This window comes from Salmo trutta, chromosome 8 (assembly GCF_901001165.1).
Source record: "Salmo trutta chromosome 8, fSalTru1.1, whole genome shotgun sequence".
NCBI classification, from domain to species: Eukaryota; Metazoa; Chordata; class Actinopteri; order Salmoniformes; family Salmonidae; genus Salmo; species Salmo trutta.
The window spans coordinates 35160617-35183178 of NC_042964.1; the positions used below are offsets into that span (position 1 = coordinate 35160617).

At 44.6% G+C, this 22562-nt stretch overlaps 1 protein-coding gene and 1 non-coding gene across 3 annotated transcripts; both read right to left on the bottom strand.

The window, feature by feature from the left end:
- Window positions 1–1327: 1327 nt before the first annotated feature.
- LOC115199281 (small Cajal body-specific RNA 14) lies at window positions 1328–1457 on the bottom strand. The gene has a single exon (XR_003879375.1).
- Window positions 1458–3397: 1940 nt separating this feature from the next.
- LOC115198766 (zinc finger protein AEBP2-like) lies at window positions 3398–22540 on the bottom strand. 2 transcript variants are annotated; one of them, XM_029761022.1, is made up of 8 exons: window positions 21198–22540; window positions 17285–17501; window positions 16630–16737; window positions 12898–13084; window positions 12293–12435; window positions 6700–6767; window positions 4796–4909; window positions 3398–3652 (listed from the first exon to the last, which is right to left on the bottom strand). In XM_029761022.1, exons 1-8 carry the CDS (start codon window positions 21701–21703, stop codon window positions 3640–3642), a joined length of 1356 nt encoding a protein of 451 aa, XP_029616882.1. In that variant the 5' UTR covers window positions 21704–22540; the 3' UTR covers window positions 3398–3639. The 2 variants fall into 2 exon arrangements, with proteins under 2 accessions (XP_029616882.1, XP_029616883.1); XM_029761023.1 differs by having other exon boundaries at window positions 12293–12417; window positions 21198–22539.
- Window positions 22541–22562: the final 22 nt, after the last annotated feature.

Below are 22562 nucleotides of genomic sequence, written 5' to 3' on the forward strand. Positions count from 1 at the left end.
ATTATGATCTTGACGATGAATACAGTGACACCCACACAGAATGAGCCACACGTTTGGCCCACTTTGCCTTACAAGAGGCTACAGCATGTCACAATGTGCTGGCGTCTGCGTTAGCCTAGATCCTCTACCGTGACTACTGTCCCTCACCCGAAACCACTCTGGATTATGTGGCTCCTGCTTTTTCTCCAATAACTATTCTACAATTGCAGGCTACTGCAAACCACAGCCGACCTTATCACCACAGCCATAGTTATGGAATAATGAAATGACTAGGATCTTTCTAGGGAGAGAAGAAACTATTCCAGACTAACTCAACCCTGAATGCTTTCTGCCAGCATTCATATTTTGAAACCATTAGGAATGGAGGCCCGAGAAAAATATCCCAGAACTGATTTTAGGGTTCTACGTTATTGCCTTTGCTCTTGATATAAGACCTAAATTCTTGATCTCGACAGTACCAGTCATAGCCAAAAATCTGGAAAGGGATATTTTTCAAAATGTTTCTTCCTTCCCAACTTGCACCCGACAAGTCAAAGTTGTTGGATAACTAGCAAGTAATATACTGGGTCATAAAGAAGTGATTGATCCAATACATTCTCAGTAGGAATCTGGCACGTCGGCAGAAGCCTAACCTGCTTTCAAATGTTTGTTCTCTACTCATATTTTTATGTCTACGGATTTCAGTCACCACCAGATGACATTTATCATGTAACACTAACAAACCTAATGCCAGATCTTGTCAGTTGGTGAAAAATGATCGATAGATTAGCGCTAGCCTAGAGGCTTCATGATGTTATTGTAAGGCCCAGAGTGGATTCAGAGTGGACTGATATTGTTAATATTGGTTTTGATCAATGTTTTGTTGTTCCATACCTCAATGTTCCAGCGGTGATGTCAGCGGTCATTGATCACTTCAATTATCAGTTGCACTTGGCCTAGATGTAAATAACATTCTCTAATCTGACTTCTCAGTTCACTGTGGACGGTCATGTGTGTTGGACATGCGTCACATCCCTTGTCCAATGCATTCAACAACGCACACAGCCGATGCTGTAGGATGAATTTTATTGGGTGTGTCGTAGGTCCGTCCGCACTATGCTCACGAATCTGCTCAGCAAAATCAGTCCCAGATGCCCCTACTGCCCCTGCATTCCTCCCAAACAAGCCTGTTACACAGCCTCCCGAACACCATAACGGCTCTGCTCTGGATCAACACACACACAAACCTGGTACACAGCCTGAACCAGCTAAAGAATAACCCCAGAACAGCACTCACAAACTAGGCCAGAGAGACAGCAAACCATGCTCTACCAACCAAGCCGTAGAATGTGTATGGAACCATCGCACAGGGAGCCCAATAACTTGCTAGGTCCTGTCGGTGAGCACCAGTATCACTATCTGTGGTGTCATGGTCAACAGTACACTGCTCAGTACTGCAATTTTAACTGAACAACCACAATCTCCGCCGGATTCGAACCTACAACCCTTTTGAATTTAGTGCAGTGTCTTAACCACTGGTCCACCAAGCCACTGCCTAATGTCAGAGGCAATTATAAGCGATAACAGGTTTTATTTAAACATTTTATTCCAAAAGACCTGTGATGCCATGTTATAAACGGACCTATCTGGATGTTCAGACAGACCGTGAATAACAGTCCTACTGTATAATTCAACATGATTATCTCTAATCCCTGTGGACACTAACATGCAGAGGTTAGTTAGCCAGTCTGACAGAAGACTGGATAGGGGTTAATACTGTTCTTGTCTATTGCCAGCAGCACAAAGATAACAAACACCTTCCTCATGACCTTCAGAAGCTGCGACGGTAAAATGTACCTAGCTAGTGTCAGACAGAAGCCGGGTGTACTTAACAGCCTTTAAAGAAATAATAAGGAATTGATATCGTCCATCAAAACTATTTTCCTATTGCATTATGTACAATTATTACAGTTTAAAACATTTTAAAAACATTGGAGCAGAAACAATAAAAAAAATCTACAGTACAATTTCCAGGTATAAAAATATATTACCAATCTCCAGGAGTATTTACAAAGACAAGTTTCTCTACAAAATGCAACTGGGTCTCTACAACATCAAGTAACTGTGCTGTTTAGCTCATAGTCTAATTGAATTAACTAAAACTTACAAAAGCACCTCCAAAATGGCTCAAATGTTTAGCACCTAGTATATAATACATTTGGCCTACACTACATGACCAAAAGTATGTGGACACCTGCTCGTCGAACATCTCATTCCAAAATCATGGGCATTAATATGGAGTTGGTCCCCCCCTTTGCTGCTATAACAGCCTCCACTCTTCTGGGAAGGCTTTACACTCGATGTTGGAACATTGCTGCGGGGACTTGTTTCCATTCAGCCACAAGCGCATTAGTGAGGTCGGGCAGGCACTGATGTTGGCCCGATTAGGCCTGGCTCGCAGTCGGCGTTCCAATTGATCCCAAAGGTTCGACTGAGTTGAGGTCAGGGCACTGTGCAGGCAAGTCAAGTTCTTTCACAATGATCTCGACAAACCATTTATGCATGGACCTCGCTTTGTGCATGCGGGCATTGTCATGCTGAAACAGGAAAGGGCCTTCCCCAAACTGTTGCCACAAAGTTGGAAGCACATGTCGTCTAGAATATCGTATGCTGTAGCGTTAAGACTTCCCTTCACTGGAACTAAGGGCTCTAGCCTAAACCATGGAAAACAGCCGCAGACCATTATTATTCCTCCACCAAACTTTACAGTTGCCACTATGCGTTTGGGCAGGTAGCGTACTCCTGGCATCCGCCAAACCTAGATTTGGCCGTCGGACTGCCAGATGGTGAAGCGTGATTCATCACTTCAGAGAATGCGTTTCAACTGCTCCAGAGTCCAATGGCAGCGAGCTTTACACCAGCCAACGCTTGGCGCATGGTGACCTTAGGCTTGTGTGCAGCTGCTCGGTCATGGAAACTCACTTAATGAAACTCCCGACGAATAGTTATTGTGCTGATGTTGCGTCAAGAGGCAGTTTGGAACTCCGTAGTGAGTGCTGAAACCGAGGACAGACGGTTTTTACACACTATGTGCTTCAGCACTCCCATTCTGTGAGCTTGTGTGGCCTACCACTTCGCGGCTGAGCCGTTGTTGATCCTAGACATTTCCACTTCACAATAAAAGCACTTACAGCTGACCAGGACAGCTCTAGCAGGGCAGAAAACTGACTTGTTGGAAAGGTGGCATCCTATGAAGGTGCCATGTTGAAAGTCACTGAGCTCTTCAGTAAGGCCATTCTACTGCCAATGTTTGTCTATGGAGATTGCATGGCTGTGTGCTCAATTTAATACACCTGTCAGCAACGGGTGTGGCTGAAATAGCCAAATCCACTAATTTGAAGGGGTGTCCACACACTACTGTGTATATATAGTGTATTTTCAGAAACCATTAAAAACAAATACTAAATTCACTTCATCATTTTGAGGAATTTGACATTGAAAAGAAAGTGAAAAGAGCAGAAAGTGAACAAGAAAAAAAGGGGGAAATAAGAGGTATTGAAATCTCTGGTTTTCACTCCTGTCCAGACATGACATAGGGACTTCCTATGAGAGGTGACAGTCAGGCTCCTTCGGAGTCTCTTGATTGGTTGTTCTTAGTCTCTAGAAGAACATCCTGTAACGACAGGCAGCACTTTACATTAGTTTACAGTTATGCATCTTGTGTATGCATATCATGACTTCTAACACGGTCCACCTCCACCCACAGTCATTCGTGTAATGTAAGCATCCCTCTACATACACAGAATGTTTTATGGGAGGATGCCGAACACTACATCAAAAACAAAGCCAGTCTGTAACCTTGTAAATGATCATACAGGCGTAATAAAGGCCCGGTGCACAACTTTTTTGGTTTTAAAGATTTTTTAAAAAGATTATAAAAAATAATTTCTGATTTATCAGGGGGGTGGTGATGAGAGGTATTGTAGTGTTCAGAAAGGTCCACAGCAGGGGATGACACTCAAGATGCAAGAAAAGGGTTGGAATGCTTCGTTTACAGCGTAGTATTTTCTACTGGCTGACAACAGTGACTGGCGCCACCTGGTGGGGAAATTAATAGCAGTCACATTATTCCTGAATCTTGAAAGCTGTACTTCTCAGATTACTCCTGACACACAAATCATAGCGACAACACACCATAACGTGACCCTACTGAATATCAGGATTCCTCCTCTCACCGTCCCGTACCCCAAAATACAACTTAAGTAGTACTTTACACCACGGGGGGGGGGGGGGGGCATTCTTCAGGGAACCATACCTTCTTCACTTTGCCTATAAAGCATCTACAACACTGCTTGTCAGAAAAAAAGTGAGGAAAGACTTAAAAGAGATTCTGTTTCTAGGTAACACAAACTCAAAACAGCATGCAAGGCCGACGTGGGGTTCAGGATCACATCTCTCCATCCATCTCTCCACAGCCGTTGGGCGTTCAGATTTAGCTCTGTGCTGCATGGCCATCTATTACAGGCAGAATGTAGCCGTCATTCATTAGCTGTGTAAACAGAGTAGCACTGGCCCTCAGGGATCACTGGGGCCGGTACTGAGTCTAGGAAAACACACCGGCTGTGGTAGCTTCGCTCACATTGCTTTTGTTGCGAGTCAACCAAAGTATGAGTTATGTGCACGTCCACAGGCACGCACACTATTTGGAGAGTTAATGATTAGCCCTAATGGTCTCTGCCTCAAGATTTCCCCTCCAGTGCACGCATACACGCATACACACACACACACACACACACACACACACACACACACACACCTGTATATGTTGGGGTCCAGCAGTACATGTGTGTCCTGGGGCAGCTGGGAGAGATGGACCACCTTGGTCTTCTGCTGCGGCCGGTCACTCTCATTCACCCACACATCAGGTAGTCTGGAGAGAGGGATAGAGATTGAGAGAAAGTGAGAGGGAAGGAGGAGAGAGACAGAGAGAGGTGGAAGAGATGAGTCAGTACAAATCCAGTCTTCCAATTGGTTCCGTTGCCTCTAAGCTGGTGTCTGACTGGCATCAGCTTAGAAACGGGTTAAGAGGAGATTGCAGTGGTACATATGCATGCTTCCTAAAGTGCTTGTCTAACTAAACAGTGTGTTTAGGTGTTATCTGTGGGGAAACAATGGGAGAGGATCAATACCAGTACTGGGCTCCTCTACTCCTGCAGCTGTGTGCGTCACCAGGAAAGCACCCCAGGGGAGAGAGCGGGGGAGAGTGTTGGGGAGATGTGAATGAGCGGTGCTTGGTTCATCATTAGCAGACTGCTTGGCTATAGATCACAGATTCAGAGAGGGGCAGATGAAAGCCCCAGGGGGAGGAAAGGAAGAAAGAGGGTTGGATAGCAGATGAAAGGAGAAGAGAGAGTGGTGATAAAAGAAATGGAGAGGCGAGAGGGGACCATACCCTTGCAAAGGGACGAACACAAGCGGACAGAGCCAAAACAAAAACAGCAGAAAAGCACCCAATAACATGGTAGGAGAGGGCAAGGCCTCAGCTGTCTCCTGTTACGGTTTAAATCACGGCAAATACAATGCTCGCTGCACAGAGGACTGTGTACATAGGGTGCTGCTGCAACTCTGTAGCTGAGAGCTACAGTAGGAGTGACTACAACAGCATCTGTTAGACAATCTCCACGGTAGTGTGGGTGACGGTTGCTTTTACAGCAACATGGTCCTTGGAGAGACATATCCAACTCTTAACCCCTCACAGCTTCTGAAACGAGTGCCGCAATACGTCTCTTGCTCCTCCTTCCTCCTTTATCCAAAAATTCCAAAGAGAGGGGTTTATTTTGGACATGTACCGCGAAAGCGAGCGTCGTTTAGGCTTTTCGCCCATTTCCTGACCCAGAAAGTTGTTTCTATCGGAGATGAGCTCTCGGGGAGAGGGGTTTTAGACAGAGCAGAGTTGAGCTGACAGCCCGTTCCTCCAGCTGAGAGACTAATGGCTAGAGACGAGGGGGGCTGCACAGGGCTTCGTCTCAGTCTGAAGTGACTTCCTCTCCTCTGGCTGAGAGACTAATGGCTGAGGAGTAGGGCTACACAGGGCTGCGGCTCAATAGTCTGAAGCGGCATCCTCTCCTTGTCTCCTTACCTTCAATACGTTTTCTGATAATATACTATGCTAACTACATAGCTAACTTACAATATTCCAGTCTGAAACGCACGTAGCTGGTATGCTAGTCAGGGGGAAAGAGACAGGGGAGCTCTTGGTCCTTAATGCTCTAAACTGGGCCACTGATGCGGGCAAAAGGAACAGCGAAAGAGTTAGAGAAAGGAATGAAGGGAAGGATGGAGAGAGAGAGGCCACAGGGTAGCTCCCACCAGATGAGTGAACTCATCCAGATCACTGACCCTTCTGGATGGAGGAAACGCTTAGCTAGGCATCCTCCTGTGTGTGTGTGTGGGGGGGGGGGGTGATTGCCTGCCTCCTGCCCCCAGCCACAGGACAACCTGTCTAACCACCACTTAAACACCTGCTGACATTTACAGAGCAGGGGAGGAGAAGGATATGAAGATAGGAGGGTAACCCTCTGCTTGCCAGTAGTACAGGAGAGAAAAGGGAGCGAGGGGAGAGAAGAGGACTGTGGCCTTGTGTCTGCCAACAGGAGAGCAGGAGAGAGATGAAGGGTAGAATGTGGGGAAGAGAGGAGGGTGGAGAAGAGGGTAACTTACATGTCCTCAGGAGTCCAGTGGAGGAGGACTTTAACCTTACCAGAATCTTCCTTCCTCCTCGCTATTACCTAGAGACAGAAGAAGAGAGTCAAGACACCACCCAGTAACAGAGACACTGGAAAACAACATTGTTGTTGAGGTCATACTGGAGACACACACCATCCCTAACCAAAAAGGTCTGATGCTGATGGCAAGTCAGTAAAGGAACGAGACACCTGGTTCCAGTCTAATTGAGCCAGAGTCAATCTGTCCCCCCTCCCACTCTGCAGACTAACTCTGTTACCTCACTGGCCTGAAGACGCCAGTCCAGCCGCTAAACATATACACACACCCCGTGTGTGGTAGGAACAATACTGCCCCCGACTGACGTTAGTGCATTCCACAGTTCGTGAGTGTGTGACCCTGGACCAAGGTGAAGACTAGGAATGCTTTTTATCTTTAGAAACACACACACACACACACACACACACACACGCACAGCAAGTAGCTAGTTACAGCGTGAAAAGACGTTATACTAGACTCTCTCTCAGGGTTTTATTTGCTTATAGCTTTGGCGTAGACAAGGCCTGCTGGGTTTGCCGGGCTACCCAAAGTCCTTGCTTCAGCCAAATGCTATGCCACGGTCGTCAATTTCTTCTCTGCAATGGGTCTGGATCAGAGTACCTCCCCGACAATTTCTAGAACGCAAACACATTCTAACCATTCTGATTGGTCTCAGAAACTGATGGGTTGGGAACACACGTGGGTAAAGCAGTAGTTTGAAAATGGAATTTGCTTTGATACTCTGATTAGAGACAATCCAAATTGCTGATGACCGTTTTGTAACACCCCTCATTTGGACATCACCACAAACGACTTCAATGACGGCAGTCTCAGACTGAAGTGAACAGAGCAGCGGAAGAATTCAGTTGGAGTCGTCAGGCAACTGCTGGGTTCCTACGCTGTCTCTCTCTCTTGATTTCTCTGTGAAGATACTGGTCTAAGCACTCCAACTGCATGTGTAGGGGAGAGATGGAGGGCGTAGGGGTGAGGGAGGAGAGCGGCGGAGGGGTCTGTTTTTTAAGCGGCTTCAACAACAGGCTTGGCCTCTGGCATGTACGTCAGAGCAGTGTGTGTGTGTTTCGTGGGAGGGTTGCTGGCAGTTCCCTTATTAGCAGTTTAATTAAAAGGGGCATGGGAGTCAGTGTTATTCCCTGGCTGGGCCCTTCATTTTCCACAGGCCTCAATACTGCACACATGAGAGTTTAAAGCAGACTGCTGGTAATACGTCCATTTTGGAAAACAAGCTGTGTCAGACTCTGGTATTATTACTGAGAAAAATGAGCTAGTGGTGCTTTTAAAAATCAGCATTTCATCTCAGCAGGCTTTTTATTTGAAATAAATGCCGGTTTAATTGACCCTGGGGAGCCAGTCGACTGCCTGGCCCTCTCCCAGCCTCCAGTTGGCTCAATGGAAGTTCCGTCAACTTCTAGTGAATCTCTGTTTTCATTTCAATAACTTTCTACTTGTGATGTGCTAGACGCCACGAGGAAGAGTGGGCTGATTTGCTTGATCCTTTCTTGCTGCAACTTTCTGATTGTAGAATCTTTAACACATGTTTTACCTTACAATTATTTCTGGTGTCATCCTCAGGGTCTGGAAAGTGGCCCACATACTCCCCCTTCAAAAGTTGGTGACGCGTGTGACCTAAATAATTTGCACCCCATTTCCAAACTCTTGCTTTGGTAAATACTCAACTTTACATCCTTTTCAACCACAAAATGTATTTTAATTATACACCGTGGTGGGTCTAATCCTGGATGCTGATTGGTTATAACTGCATTACTGTCGGTGGCTATTCCACAAGTTACCATAGCTAAAACGATGACATTGAAATGCCTATTTTCTCTGTGCAATCAGCCCAGCCAGGCATAGCTGCCAGAAGCAGGGGTGCTGAGGGTGCTGCAGCACCCCCTGAAAAAAAATCGGAATATTTAAAAAATATACATAATAATAATACACAAAAGTAGTGCAATGGGCCTTTACTAGTATTAGTGTCAGGACTATATCTCGTGGAAGGATGAAATAGTATGAATACATTCATCAAAATAAAGTTCATGAAAATATGTCAATCATTTTAATATGTTGGTAACCCGTTGTATAAAAGTGTTAAACGCTCTCGAAGCCGGTGTTGAGGATATATTGGCATGGTTTATGACACCGGCTTCTCTGGCATTATCACTTAAAAGTCAATCAGTTATGTTTCAGACCAGGTTATAGCATCATCTCAGCTACTCCATTGGTTTTAAATTATGTTCTTAAATTGTTTGGATAAGAAGTAACACCGTGTGGCCCTTTTTGTTGACCTGTCTAAAGCCTTCGACAGTGTGTTTCACGCATGACTTATTCAGAGGTTTTCATCAATTGGCCTGGACCAGGCTGCGTGTAGCTGGTTTGAAAATTATTTAAAGATGCACTATGCAGAAACCGCTCTGCCATTTCCTGATTGCTAAAATTCAAAGTTTGCCTAATTTCAGTTCCTTTATTAGCAGTTTAATTAAAGGGGCATGGAACCAAAGTGTAGAGAATCATTGTACCATCTAAACCACTGTCGAATATATTTTCCATAACCAAAAATATTGTATTTTCAGTTGTTTGATGCAGTTGTACAAAACCTAAAGTAAGACGCAAAAAACGAAACTTAGCGGAAAGCATAGAAATAAAGCACATATATGTACCACTTCGTCGACTTGCTTTCAATGAGAATGACAGGTCTATAACTCACATTTCTATGTGAATTTGGTTGGGTCGCCTAAAAAGTTACATATTGCTGCTTTAAAAAATATACAGTGTGTATTTACTGATGGTGTTAAATCAGGTTTTCACCACATAACAAAAGTGAGTCCTACAGGGATGGATTATTTTCACATTAACAATATAATTTATCTGTTAAAAAATACATTCACCTGTATGCAGATGACACTGTGGTGTATGCCATTGACCCCATAGCTGACCAGGCCCGGTCAGTGTCAATCTGCCTCTATTGCCCTCCAGAAAGCCTTTGTTGAACTGACATTGGTACTTAATGCAGGTAAAACCAGGCACATGTTCTTTTCCAAATCACATAAAAATCTGAAGATTTATGCATACGTACTTTGTAGGGGTGTAATGGTACACTTATTCGTACCGAACCATTCAGTCCAGGGACCTCGATTCGGTCTCACTGAACCCGAATGACTACATAAAAACAACAATTATTACAAAATAAAAGTACTACGCCTTTAGGCTATGCATACGCTGCGTAGTAGGCCTGTGCCGCTTGAGAAAATCGGAGCTAAAACAAACATTTCAGGCTCTTCCGTTAAAACGAGCACCTATGCAGACGGAATCAAACTACCTTAACTGCCGCATTTCACATTTTGTGAGGCGCAGCCAGGGACCAGTTATGTACGATGGTGAGGTCGATAAACCAGAATTTGAGGAACATCAACAATCGTTTAAATCGCCAGTTTAGGAACATTTAGGCTTCCCAGCAGATTAAACGGAGACGGGCAGAACGTTGTGGATAAAACGTTAACAGGAATCTCGCCACGCTCAACAAGAATGGCCTATGGAGCCGCCAACACTTCAAATTTGTTGACACATTTACTCTGACATCACCAGAGTACACCGGAGCAAGACAGAAACACAACGCCTCACTTCTGCATTCAAGCATTCCGTGGCACCTGATTCTGACCGGGCCAAAGAAATTACAAGAGCGATAGGTAGGCTGTTTATATATTTTTTTACAGTCTTTGCTTTATAACCACGGATATGCACCAATTCGCGGTGATTGAGACTAGGGGGTTTCGGCACCTTGTGAAAGTGCTTTAGCCACGTTAAGAACTTCCTTCCTGCACCATTTTAAGCAAACAGGTTGTACCCGCTCTATATAAGCAAGCCAAAAACGAAGTTCAGAATGAATTGGCCAATGCACCCTGTGTTGTGCTTACTTCACAGTGACAGCCCATCACATTACTAACAAATAGGAGATGTACCGTGCTACAGACATGCACCTTTATGAGCGCCACAACTGCGCATCTGGCACTGAAGGAGACAGTGTCATGGTGTGTTCGTAACCAAGTGGGAATTTACCACATACGACTGGGAAAAACCCACTTGAATGGCCCTCCAACTGGTACTTACTTGTGGGAAACTTGTCAATGATCTGAAGCACACACTTCTCCCATATGATTACCACAGACATCACCTGCTAAGGAAATGGCCTCTAACAGCATTTGGCAGTTAAATGGAACAAAACATTTATAAAAAGCAAATCTATTGTGGTTTGTTGAACAAAAACATTTTTTACAAGCATAGCTGTACTTTTAGTTTATGGTTGATGCAGCTTGTTAAGCCATTAGCCACTGGCGTTTCTCAACAAGTTCAAATCACATGAATGCATCCAACTGCTATTTATGACTAAAGAACTCATAAATTCCCACCTCCCAAAAAGTGACATCAATGCAGCATCAGAGTGGAAACTTGAGAGGACCAACATAACAATCCTGCCACAACAGAATGACAGGAATATTGTGAATGCTTAACATTGTGAATGGAACTTCATTTTCCCCGCTGTACCGAAACTGAACCGTGACCCCAAAACCTACCAAACAGTGGGCTTGATGAACTGTTACACCCCTAATACTTTGGATGGTGCCCTCATTGATCGTGTCCCCTCTTATAAATATCTGAGCATCTGGATTAACGAAAAGCTCTGTTTCAAAAAGCATGTTGATGAATAAGGTAAGAAATGAATCATTAAAATAGGCTTCTTCTATAGGGCCAGTTATTGACTATGGCGATATGCTCTATATGAATGCTGCTGCCACGGTACTGAAGCCATTGGACACAGTTGATCACAGTGCATTATTACGGGCGATAGGTTCCGTACACATCACTGCATTTTGTATCAGAAAGTAGGCTGGCCCTCCGTGAAGTCTCGTAGATCGATGCATTGCGCTCTTTTTTTGTCTATAAAGCCCTCTTGCATAAACTTCCATCAAACCTTAGCTCGTCCTTAAACTTCAGACTTACAAGTAACCAGACTCAGGGATGGCTAACCCGGGAGAACCCTTCAATCTCCACCGAATTAGGTAAATCTACTTTTAGTTTATCGCGCCTCATGTGGAATATTCTCCACAAGTCCTTAAAGTTAGAGTTGGTGCCTCTAGAGAAATTCAGGCAGATGTTAGAGAGCCTTTTTTACTGAAGAATGCGTTTGTTTCATATGATTGTGTTTTGCTTTACTTTTCGTGTATCGTGTAATTGATGTGTGTAAAGATCATGTTCAATAGTGTAATGGTTGTGTATTGGTGTGTTCATGCAAGGCCTCATCTGCGAAAGAGACAGTGGTCTCAGCATGACTCCCAGCTTAAAGGTAACAAAAAAAAAGACAAATAAACTCCTCTGTGCAGCTGAGACCGTAATACTGTAGGTCTGCCGTGCCCTCTGCTGTCTGAACAGTGAAGTACAGTGTGTGTGTGCAGGACCATGCATGGTCTGCTGCTGCTGGATCCCTGACCACGCTGTGGAAGACGACGGTGATGGTGTGTGTGTGTGTACTACTACTAACCGTGCTGTGAAACACCACACTGTGTCCGTTGCCCAGGCTCTCTATATGTGTGGCCAGGTTGAGGCAGATGGCCCGGTGTCTGATAGCATCCATGGTCTGGGCATCAAAGAAGTCGTGAGGTCGTGCTGGAGGGACAGAACACACTGGGGTGAGAGAGGGGGAGCGTTAAACTGAGGTTCATAGGTCAGAGATGATTAGCCAATCAGATGGATCTGACCCTCGTAGATATTCATCAAACCGTTTCCCACCACCCGATTGGTTAAGACGCTTGGTTTGAAAGCCAGGCAACCTGATCAGCGAGTACATGATTGATTGTTTGTATGATTGAGTGTGTGCGTGCATATCTGTGTATGTGTACATATGCTTGCATTTGTGTGCGCGCGCTTGTATTACCATCCTCGTGAGTACCAGAAATTCCAAATAGTCCCAGAGGACAAAGACTATTTTAGAATTAGGGGTTAGGTTTACGGTTCAAATTCAGGTAACAATTTGGGAAAATAGGATTTAATGGAAATCCATTTTAGGTCCCCATAAGGATAATAAAACATATGCTGTGTGTGTGTATTGTGTGTGTGTTTATATGTGCGTGTTTCTCGGATACGTACGTAAAGTCCTCCTGCGTTTATTCTTGAGTTTCCGCCTCTTGTTAAGCCCCGCCTTCGAAGGTGAATCCTCCTTTATCTTGGCCTGATTGGCCAGCTTGTTGGAGTTCTGGGAGCTGAAGTGGGTGGGTACGTGGCGCGCCAGCCCCCCCTGGGAGGCAAATGTGGCATTGCAACCCCCCACCACACACTGGAGATAGAGACAACACCGGTGAGAATACAGCCTAGTAGATAGCTTATACAAGAGCACTTACATACAGTTGAAGTCGGAAGTTTACATACACCTTAGCCAAATACATTTAAACTCAGTTTTTCACAATTCCTAACATTTAATCCTAGTAAAAATTCCCTGTTTTAGGTCAGTTAGGATCACCACTTCATTAAGAATGTGAAATGTCAGAACAATAGTAGAGAGAATGATTTATTTCAGCTTTTATTTCTTTCATCACATTCCCAGTGGGTCAGAAGTTGACATACACTCAATTAGTATTTGGTAGCATTGCCTTTATATTGTTTAACTTAGGTCAAATGTTTTGGGTAGTTTTCCACAAGCTTCCCATAATGAATTTTACCCCATTCCTCCTGACAAAGCTGGTGTAACTGAGTCAGGTTTGTAGGCCTCCCTGCTCGCACACGCTTTTTCAGTTCTGCCCACACATTTTATATAGGATTGAGGTTAGGGCTTTGTGATGGCCACTCCACTACCTTGACTTTGTTGTCCTTAAGACATTTTGCCACAACTTTGGATGTATGCTTGGGGTCATTGTCCATTTGGAAGACTCATTTGCGACCATGCTTTAACTACCTGACTCTTGTCTTGAGATGTTGCTTAAATATATCCATATATTTTTCCTCTCTCATGCTGCCATCTATTTTGTGAAGTGCACCAGTCCCTCCTGCAACAAAGCACCCCAACATGATGCTGCCACCCCCGTGCTTCACGGTTGGGATGGTGTTCTTTGGCTTGAAAGCCTCCCCTTTTTCCTCCAAACATAACAATGGTCATTATGGCCAAACAGTTCTATTTTTGTATCATCAGACCAGAGGACATTTCTCCAAAAAGTACTATCTTTGTCCCCATGTGCAGTTGCAAACCGTAGTCTGGATTTTTTTATGCCGGTTTTGGAGCAGTGGCTTCTTCCTTGCTGAGCGACCTTTCAGGTTATGTCGATATAGGACTCGTTTTACTGTGGATATAGATACTTTTGTGCCTGTTTCCTCCAGCATCTTCACAAGGTCCTTTGCTGTTATTCTGGGATTTATTTGCACTTTTTCGCACCAAAGTACGTTCATCTCTAGGAGACAGAACACGTCTCCTTCCTGAGTGGTATGACAGCTGCGTGGTCCCATGGTGTTTATACTTGCGTACTATTGTTTGTACAGATGAACTTGGTACCTTCAGGCGTTTGGAAATTGCTCCCAAGGATGAACCAGACTTGTGGAGTTCAACCATTTTTTTCCTGAGGTCTTGGCTGATTTATTTTGATTTTCCCATGATGTCAAGCAACTGAGTGTGAAGGTAGGCCTTGAAATACATCCACAGGTACATCACCAATTGACTCAAATGTTGTCAATTAGCCTATCAGAAGCTTCTAAAGCCATGAGATAATTTTCTGGAATTTTCCAAGCTGTTTAAAAGGCACAGTCAACTTAGTGTATGTAAACTTCTGACCCACTGGAATTGTGATAGTGAATTATAAGTGAAATAATCTGTCTGTAAACAATTGTTGGAAAATTTACTTGTGTCATGCAAACTAGATGTCCTAACCGACTTGCCAAAACTATAGTTTGTCAACAAGAAATGTGTGGAGTGGTTGAAAAACGAGTTTTAATGACTCCAACCTAAGTGTATGAAAACTTCCCACTTGAACTTTATATAATAATAGTATTGGTCTTTCTATTTGATGAAATATAGGTGATTTCCTTTTCAATAAAAGTTCAAAAGGTTATAATACAGAGGAAACTGTAGGCCTGAGTATAGAACCACTGTTCAATGGAAGCATTCAGAATAATATCAGGCATTAGCTTTACACAGGATAGTGTGTGACAGAATGATTATAATGCTCTCCATGACTAGAATAATCTATAGCACATGATATGTACATACATGTACGGGGCCTTCAGAAAGTGTTCACCCCTCGACTTTTTCCACATTTTGTTGTGCTACAGCCTGAATTTCAAAATGGCTTAATTTGAGATTTGGTGTTACTGGCTGACACACAATACCCCATAATGTCCAAGTGGAATAATGTTCAAAAAAATATTTACTAATTAATTAATTTAAAATGAAAGCGGTAATGTCTTGCGTCAATAAGTATTCGGCGCCTTTGTTATGGCAAGCCTAAATAAATTCAGGAATTAAAATGTGCTCAAATCACTTAAGTTGCATGGACTAAGTGTTTAATAACATGATTTATTAATGACTACCTCATCTCTGTATTCCACACATACAATTATCTTTAATGTCCCTTTAATGTCCCTCAGTCGAGCAGTGAATTTCAAACACCGATTCAACCACAAAGACCAGGGAGGTTTTTCAATGCCTCGCAAAGGGCACTTATTGGTAGATGGGGGGTGGGGGGACAGACATTGAATATCCCTTTGAGCATTGTGAAGTTATTCATTACACTTTGGATGGTGTATCAATACACCCAGTCAATACAAAGATACAGGCATCCTTCCTAACAAACTCAGTTACTGGAGAGGAAGGAAACCGCTCAGGCATTCACCAGGAGGCCGGCACATGGTGACTTTAAAACTGGTACAGCGTTTAATGGCTGTGATAGGAGAACAGAGGATGGATCAACAACATTGTAGTTCCTCCACATTACTAACCTAATTGACAGACTGAAAAGAAGGGAAGCCTGTGCAGAATATTCCAAAACATGCATCCTGTTTGCAATAAGGCACTAAAGTAAAACTGCAAAGAATGTGGGAAAGAAATTAACTTTATGTCTTGAATACAAAGCGTTACGTTTAGGGCAAATCCAACAACACATTACTGAGAACCACATCACATTTTCAAGCATGATGGTGGCTGCATCATGTTATGGGAATGCTTGTCATCGACTAGGATAAAAATAAACAAAACAGAGCTAAGCACAGGCAAAATCATAGAGGACAACCGGGTTCAGTGGGAGACAAATTCACCTTTCAGCAGGACAATAAGCTAAAGCACAAGGCCAAATATACACAGGAGTTGCTTTCCAAGATGACATTGAATGTTCCGGAGTGGCCTAGTTACAGTTTTGACATAAATTGGCTTCAAAATCTATGGCAAGACTTGAAAATGGCTGTCTAGCAATGATCAACAACCAACTTGACAGAGCTTGAAAAATAAAACAAAAGAATAATGTGAAAACATTGTACAATCCAGGTGTGCAAAGCTCTTAAAGACTTACCCAGAAAGACTTGCTGCTAAAGCTGATTCTAACATGTATTAACTCAGGGGTGTGAATACTTCTGTAAATGAGATATTTCTGTATTTCATTTTCAAAAAATTAGCAAAAATAAATAAAAACATGTTTTCACTTTGTCATTATGGGGTAGTGTGTAGATGGGTGAGAAAAAAACAATTGAATCCATTTTGAATTCAGGCTGTAACAACATGTGGAATAAGTCATGGGGTATCATTAACTTTGTGAAGACACTGCAATGAGGATGTGGTTTGCAGAGTCAGTGTTTAGATGTCCTGTGTTTGACAGTGAAATGGAAGAAAGGGGGGCGTTTTCTCACCTTGAATGGTTTGTCTCCGCTGTGTGAGACCATGTGTCTCTGAAGCCAGCTCTGACTGGTCGACGGGGTGTTATACACCTTGCAGCCCTTCCACAGACACACAAACACCTGGCGAGAGGACAGCAACACTGTTACACACACATATCTTCACAGGTCACTCGCAACCTAGCTCTTATGAGTTACCCAAGATTCAATGTAAGAGACTAAATGTCCTACGAAATCCTACTATCCTAGAGAATTGGAGTAGTTGGCAGAAAGACATTTCATATGTAAATTCGATGACAGACCATTTTTAACTGAAGCACCTAGAAACCCAATCCCCCATAAACCGACCCCCGCCCCCCCTCGCTGAACCTCAAGTTCCAAGAGAGATAAAACATCAAGCTGTCTTTTATACAGCCAGAGTCTATTATGTACAGCAGTACTTTTCATCTGGACTTAGTTTAACACAGGATGTTTGGATTATCTTCAAGATGGAGAAGTGGAAGGGATTGATATTTTGAAGACAGGGTTGTGGCGGTGGAAAAGAGGGGGAAGAGGAGAAGACGAGTGGAGGCATAAAACTAGGAGGTGTAGGAAGAAGAGGATAGAAGATGGTGAGCAGGCAGGAGGACAGAGAAGAAGATTTAGGAAGTTGCTTTCCTACACTACATACCCCTCCTCGTTGTCCGTCCACGTGCACGCCCCTGATGTGCTCAGCCAGGTCTGGGCTGGTGGTAAAGAGGAGCTGGCATTGGTCCCAGCAGCAGGTGTATGCCACGCCCTTACCCACCGACGGGGTGGCGGTGGCAGGGCCGTGCCCGTTCATCATGGCAGGTGTGGAGCGCCCGCTGGAAGCTGTGCTCTCCATGTCCATCAGAGTACTGCTGATACTGAGGGAGGGACAGTGAGAGTGGGAGGGAGAGAGATGGGGTCAGCACAGAGATCTGTTGTACTACAAAACAAATCAAAATGTTATTCTTCACATGCACCGAATACAACAGGTGAAGACCTTACTGTGAAATGCTTACTTACAAGCCCTTAACCAACAATGCAGTTTTAAGAAAAATAAAGAGTTGAGAAAATATTTACCTAGGTAAAAAAAACAAGAGCAACAATAACGAGGCTATATACAGGGGGTACCGGTACCGAGTCAGTGTGGAGGCTATATACAGGGGGTACCGGTACCGAGTCAGTGTGGAGGCTATATACAGGGGGTACCGGTACCGAGTCAGTATGGAGGCTATATACAGGGGGTACCGGTACCGAGTCAATGTGGAGGCTATATACAGGGGGTACCGGTACCGAGTCAGTGTGGAGGCTATATACAGGGGGTACCGGTACCGAGTCAATGTGGAGGCTATATACAGGGGGTACCGGTACCGAGTCAGTGTGGAGGCTATATACAGGGGGTACCGGTACCGAGTCAGTGTGGAGGCTATATACAGGGGGTACCGGTACCGAGTCAGTGTGGAGGCTATATACAGGGGGTACCGGTACCGAGTCAGTGTGGAGGCTATATACAGGGGGTACCGGTACCGAGTCAGTGTGGAGGCTATATACAGGGGGTACCGGTACCGAGTCAGTGTGGAGGCTATATACAGGGGGTACCGGTACCGAGTCAGTGTGGAGGCTATATACAGGGGGTACCGGTACCGAGTCAGTGTGGAGGCTATATACAGGGGGTACCGGTACCGAGTCATTGTGGAGGTTGTACACAGGGGGTACCGGTACCGAGTCAGTGTGGAGGCTGTATACAGGGGGTACCGGTACCGAGTCATTGTGGAGGCTATATACAGGGGGTACCGGTACCGAGTCATTGTGGAGGCTATATACAGGGGGTACCGGTACCGAGTCATTGTGGAGGCTATATACAGGGGGTACCGGTACCGAGTCAGTGTGGAGGCTATATACAGTGGGTACTGGTACCGAGTCAGTATGGAGGCTATATACAGGGGGTACCGGTACCGAGTCAGTGTGGAGGCTATATACGGGGTATCGGTACAGAGTCAGTATACAGGGGGTACAGGTTTGTCGAGGTCATTGAGGTAATATGTACATGTAGGTAGGGGTAAAGTGACTACGCACAGATAAACAGCAAGTAGCAGCAGCGTAAGGGGGGGGGGGGGTCAATAAAGCCATTTAATTAGCTGTTCAGCAGTCTTATGGCTCAGGGGTAGAAGCTGTTAAGGAGCCTTCTGGACCTAGAGCTCCGGTACCACCTGCCGTGCGGTAGCAGAGAGAACAGTCTGACTAGGGTTGCTGGAGTCATTTTTAGGGCCCCTCTGACACCACCTGATATAGAGGTCCTGGATGGCAGGACGCTTGGCCCCGGTGAAGTACTGGGCCGTACGCATTACCCTCTGTAGCGCCTTGCGGTCTGTTCTAGTCATAGGTTTGGACAGCCTCAGTCACTAAATCACGGTGATTTAGTGTGTTTATAGCATGTGCCAACACAACTCTGAGCAGTCGGCATATGGTATAAACACACCATTAGCATAGTTTATGTCTGTGTGTTGACTTATCTGGGGCGTATGAGGTTTAGTATGCCTGGTCTACAAGGAGGGATGTGAGGGTGTCATGGCGGATTTGAATCTCATGCCATTATAGATGTAGAAGTATCCCTCTCTGTCCTCACACCCACACAAAGCTTCTCAGAGAGCATTAGTGACTCAGTAATGCAACCACGTTGGACTGAATGAAGTGACACACACACACACACACACCTCGTAAGGCTGCCTGCCTCCAGCTGCTCCCCTGCTCTGTTCCTGAGGTCCTCAGTGCCAGCAGGGGAACAAAAGTTACATTGAGACCATGCAGCTGCCCAAACAGCAGAGCTCTCTCCTCCATTCACTCCCTCCTTTCTTACTACAGGCCTTTCTGCCCCGGCCAGACAAAGCAACACGCCATGACAGGAGAGAGTCGAGGGGGGAAAGGGGGCAGAGAGAAGGGGGGGGGGGGGGAGAAATCGGATCCTCTCTCCTTCAGATACTACACTTCAGCTCCTGAAGCATCACAGGGACTTCAGCCTTTGTGTTAACTGGGTTTCTTTTGTTAGCTACCCTCGACAGGTCGTCGCATGACTACAGACTGAGGCAATCTACCGGGATCCAGAAAGGGGAATTACTCCACTATTCTAGCAGCAAAAGGAGAAAGGTGGACATCGGGGTGTATGAAATCGTTGATTTCTCTGCTTCCATTTGAACAAGAAATGTATGTGTATATCGTCCTTATCCGTTGGCTCGTCCAGTGATATTCAGACGGCGTGTGCAGGGGCAGATCTGTGTGTATTAGTACATGGCTGATAGGACCCTATATCTACACTGGACTTTTGCATACAGGCTTCATGCTATAGTTTATGTCTGTGTTGACTTCTATTGTTACATGCACATAAAGAGTCAGGTTCAATTACATACACACGTAACTGGAGTTCGCCATAGAGTTAGGAAAATCAGATCGGCAAACTCACTGCTTTGGAGGGGCTGCAGTAACCCCGAGTAAATGATTTGAAGTTGCATTGTATGAGAGTTGAGCAGTGAGTTGCATACAGCATTACTCATTTTTAAACATCTTTGATCTGGTTCACTCTCTCGCTCTCTCTTCTGCACTAGTTTATGATGCAGTGGAAGTTCCATCTTGGCCATTTCACATATTGTAATGGGGAATTCTGGGTACACATCTAAATATCTCAGAAAGATGTGTGTATGTGACTCACTCATGTGCATGAGGGTGAGAACCTGTGTGTGTGTGTGTGTGTGTAAAGGACTCATCAACACAGACATCCTGTAACTCGTCACCCAGCCACACGGCCAAACCAACTAGAAGGCGATGAAGTGTTGTGACCACAGTGAGCCAGTTGACACGTCTGTAAGTGTGTGTGTGTGTGTGTGTGTAGATATGTTAGAAGTAGCTCTGTGCCTAAACACCACCCTTCATATGAAAGCTGGGGCCTGTTGGTTGGCTTGTTAGTGAGTGATTTGTTTCTTTGTCTGTGTTCCCTCCACTTACGAAATTACTCATGGGACTTTCACCAAACGGTTTTCAAGGATACATGCCAACTTGGAAAATCTTACTTAACTCACTGAAATTGTTAATAAGATAAAATCAAGTCTGAAATGTTCATATTGCTGGTGTCTCTTTTTGACCGTGGTTTCATAGTAGCGACGTTATTACAAAATGAGCATCGTGGTGGCAATGCTGGCCATACATGGACATTACGTCCAGATGCGGGTGTACGTGCAGCGTGGAACCATTCCATTGTAAACTAAAAGGCAAGCTCAACTATCGGTTAAAACTATGCATGTTCTCTGTTGTCAACTGCCCATAACGCATAGTTACGCATTGGGTGCTGATGCATTGTAGCAAAACAAACCCGATTGTTATGCTAAACTGCTGTTTGGCAAAAGACAAATTACGGAGATATCACACCAACGCTACATAATTGCAAGGATAGTGAGTGCAACTTGGAACAATGTAGCTTGATCAAACGTAAACATCTTATGAACATTGAATCATTGTTGGAGTGGGCTGGCAACATTGCTGCGCTGCTTTGTATTCAACATTTGGTCGGGTATTAGTAATCCACAGACCTGTCTTCCGAATCCATTCGACTGAGAGGTTCTCCATCCGAGGACGATATCTCGACACTGGCCCGTCTTTTGATACCGCGGTCGGTTTTCTCCGTGGATTCCTCGCTTTTGGTCTTGTGGGAGCTGGGAGACGAGGACACGCTCTCCTCTCTTTGTTCTTGTTTCAGCTCCACGATGCTCTCCCCGGTTTCGGTGCTGCTCGCAGGGATTCCCTCCACGGGACTTTTAACCGGTTCAGACAGTTCACAGGCCGGTTCTTCTTTGTTACCATTTCCCGTGGACAAAACCGAATCTTTGGCGACTTCTAGTGCGACTGAAGGCTTTTCCTCTTTGCTGTCTCCGTTGCTCACGTCCATTTCTGTTCCGTCCTCGTTGTCACCCGGTTCCTGTTTCGAGTCTGTGGGGCCCTGCTTCTTATTCCCGTTTTCTCCTTTGTCCAATGTTCCATTTTGCTCGTTTGCCGATGTGGAGTCTTGTTCGGTACCGTTGGTTGTAACTGTAGCCATGTTCACAGCGCGTAGTAAGCTATTTTGTGTTGTAGGCTACCCCACAAAGTTGGTTCTTTCTCCCAATCGCATGCGCTGCTTCGCCACGGGTGTTTAACGGGGACGCTAGGGGAGGAGGCATAACCATGACGTAGTCCCTCGCATTGTGGACCGTTCCACGTGTTTCAGAGAACTATTGTTATATTGGTTAATATATATATAAATATATATAAACAAGTGTTCCAGAAACAGAACATTGGCCCTAATATTTCCCTTTAATTTCAGTCAATCATCACCCTAACACATTTCAGTCAAATCTAAACAATTCTTACCACCATACCTGTGCTCAATTCTATTAGTAATCCTAGCCTATGTGTAATTACATTTTTGCATAAAGCCTAGACTTTCATGCAAATTCATCAAAGTGGACTTATTTTATTTTCTTCATGACCTCCAGGTATTACTCTGTTGTAAAAGTATGGTAGGAGACCATGACCACATGTGATGGATTCTTTAAGTACAGGCATTGCCATTCAAGAGACCATTCCAGTGTCCAGTGCAAGTTGGTTTGCTGGAACTTGATGGAATGTCTGCACTGACTGATATTCAGTGGACCCCAAGAAGAGTATCTAATGGGGATCCTAATAAAATACTAAATACGTAAGGTGGTAGGGATTAGGAACTATAGGGTAGGAGGCATTCAAAGGGTTGGAACTAGTGGAAGGAGTGGAATGGAACCAGGCCCAAATATCCACAGAGTGCTACAGACAGGGACCACAAAAGATTCAGAGCCTCATTAACATAATGGAAGTATAGCTACTGTCTGTCAAAGTTTGGCAAATGGGCAAAGCATGAAAGGAGAGAGGGGGAAGGGAAGGAG

Excerpts from the sequence above, each read along its gene's own strand:
- LOC115198766 (XM_029761022.1), bottom strand. The coding sequence starts at position 21,703 with ATGGCTACAGTTACAACCAACGGTACCGAACAAGACTCCACATCGGCA. Across the intron at positions 17,502-21,197 it reads CGAATGGATTCGGAAGACAG|TATCAGCAGTACTCTGATGG; the intron begins GTCTGTGGATTA and ends TCCCTCCCTCAG. Across the intron at positions 13,085-16,629 it reads GCGGAGACAAACCATTCAAG|TGTGTGGTGGGGGGTTGCAA; the intron begins GTGAGAAAACGC and ends CTCTATCTCCAG.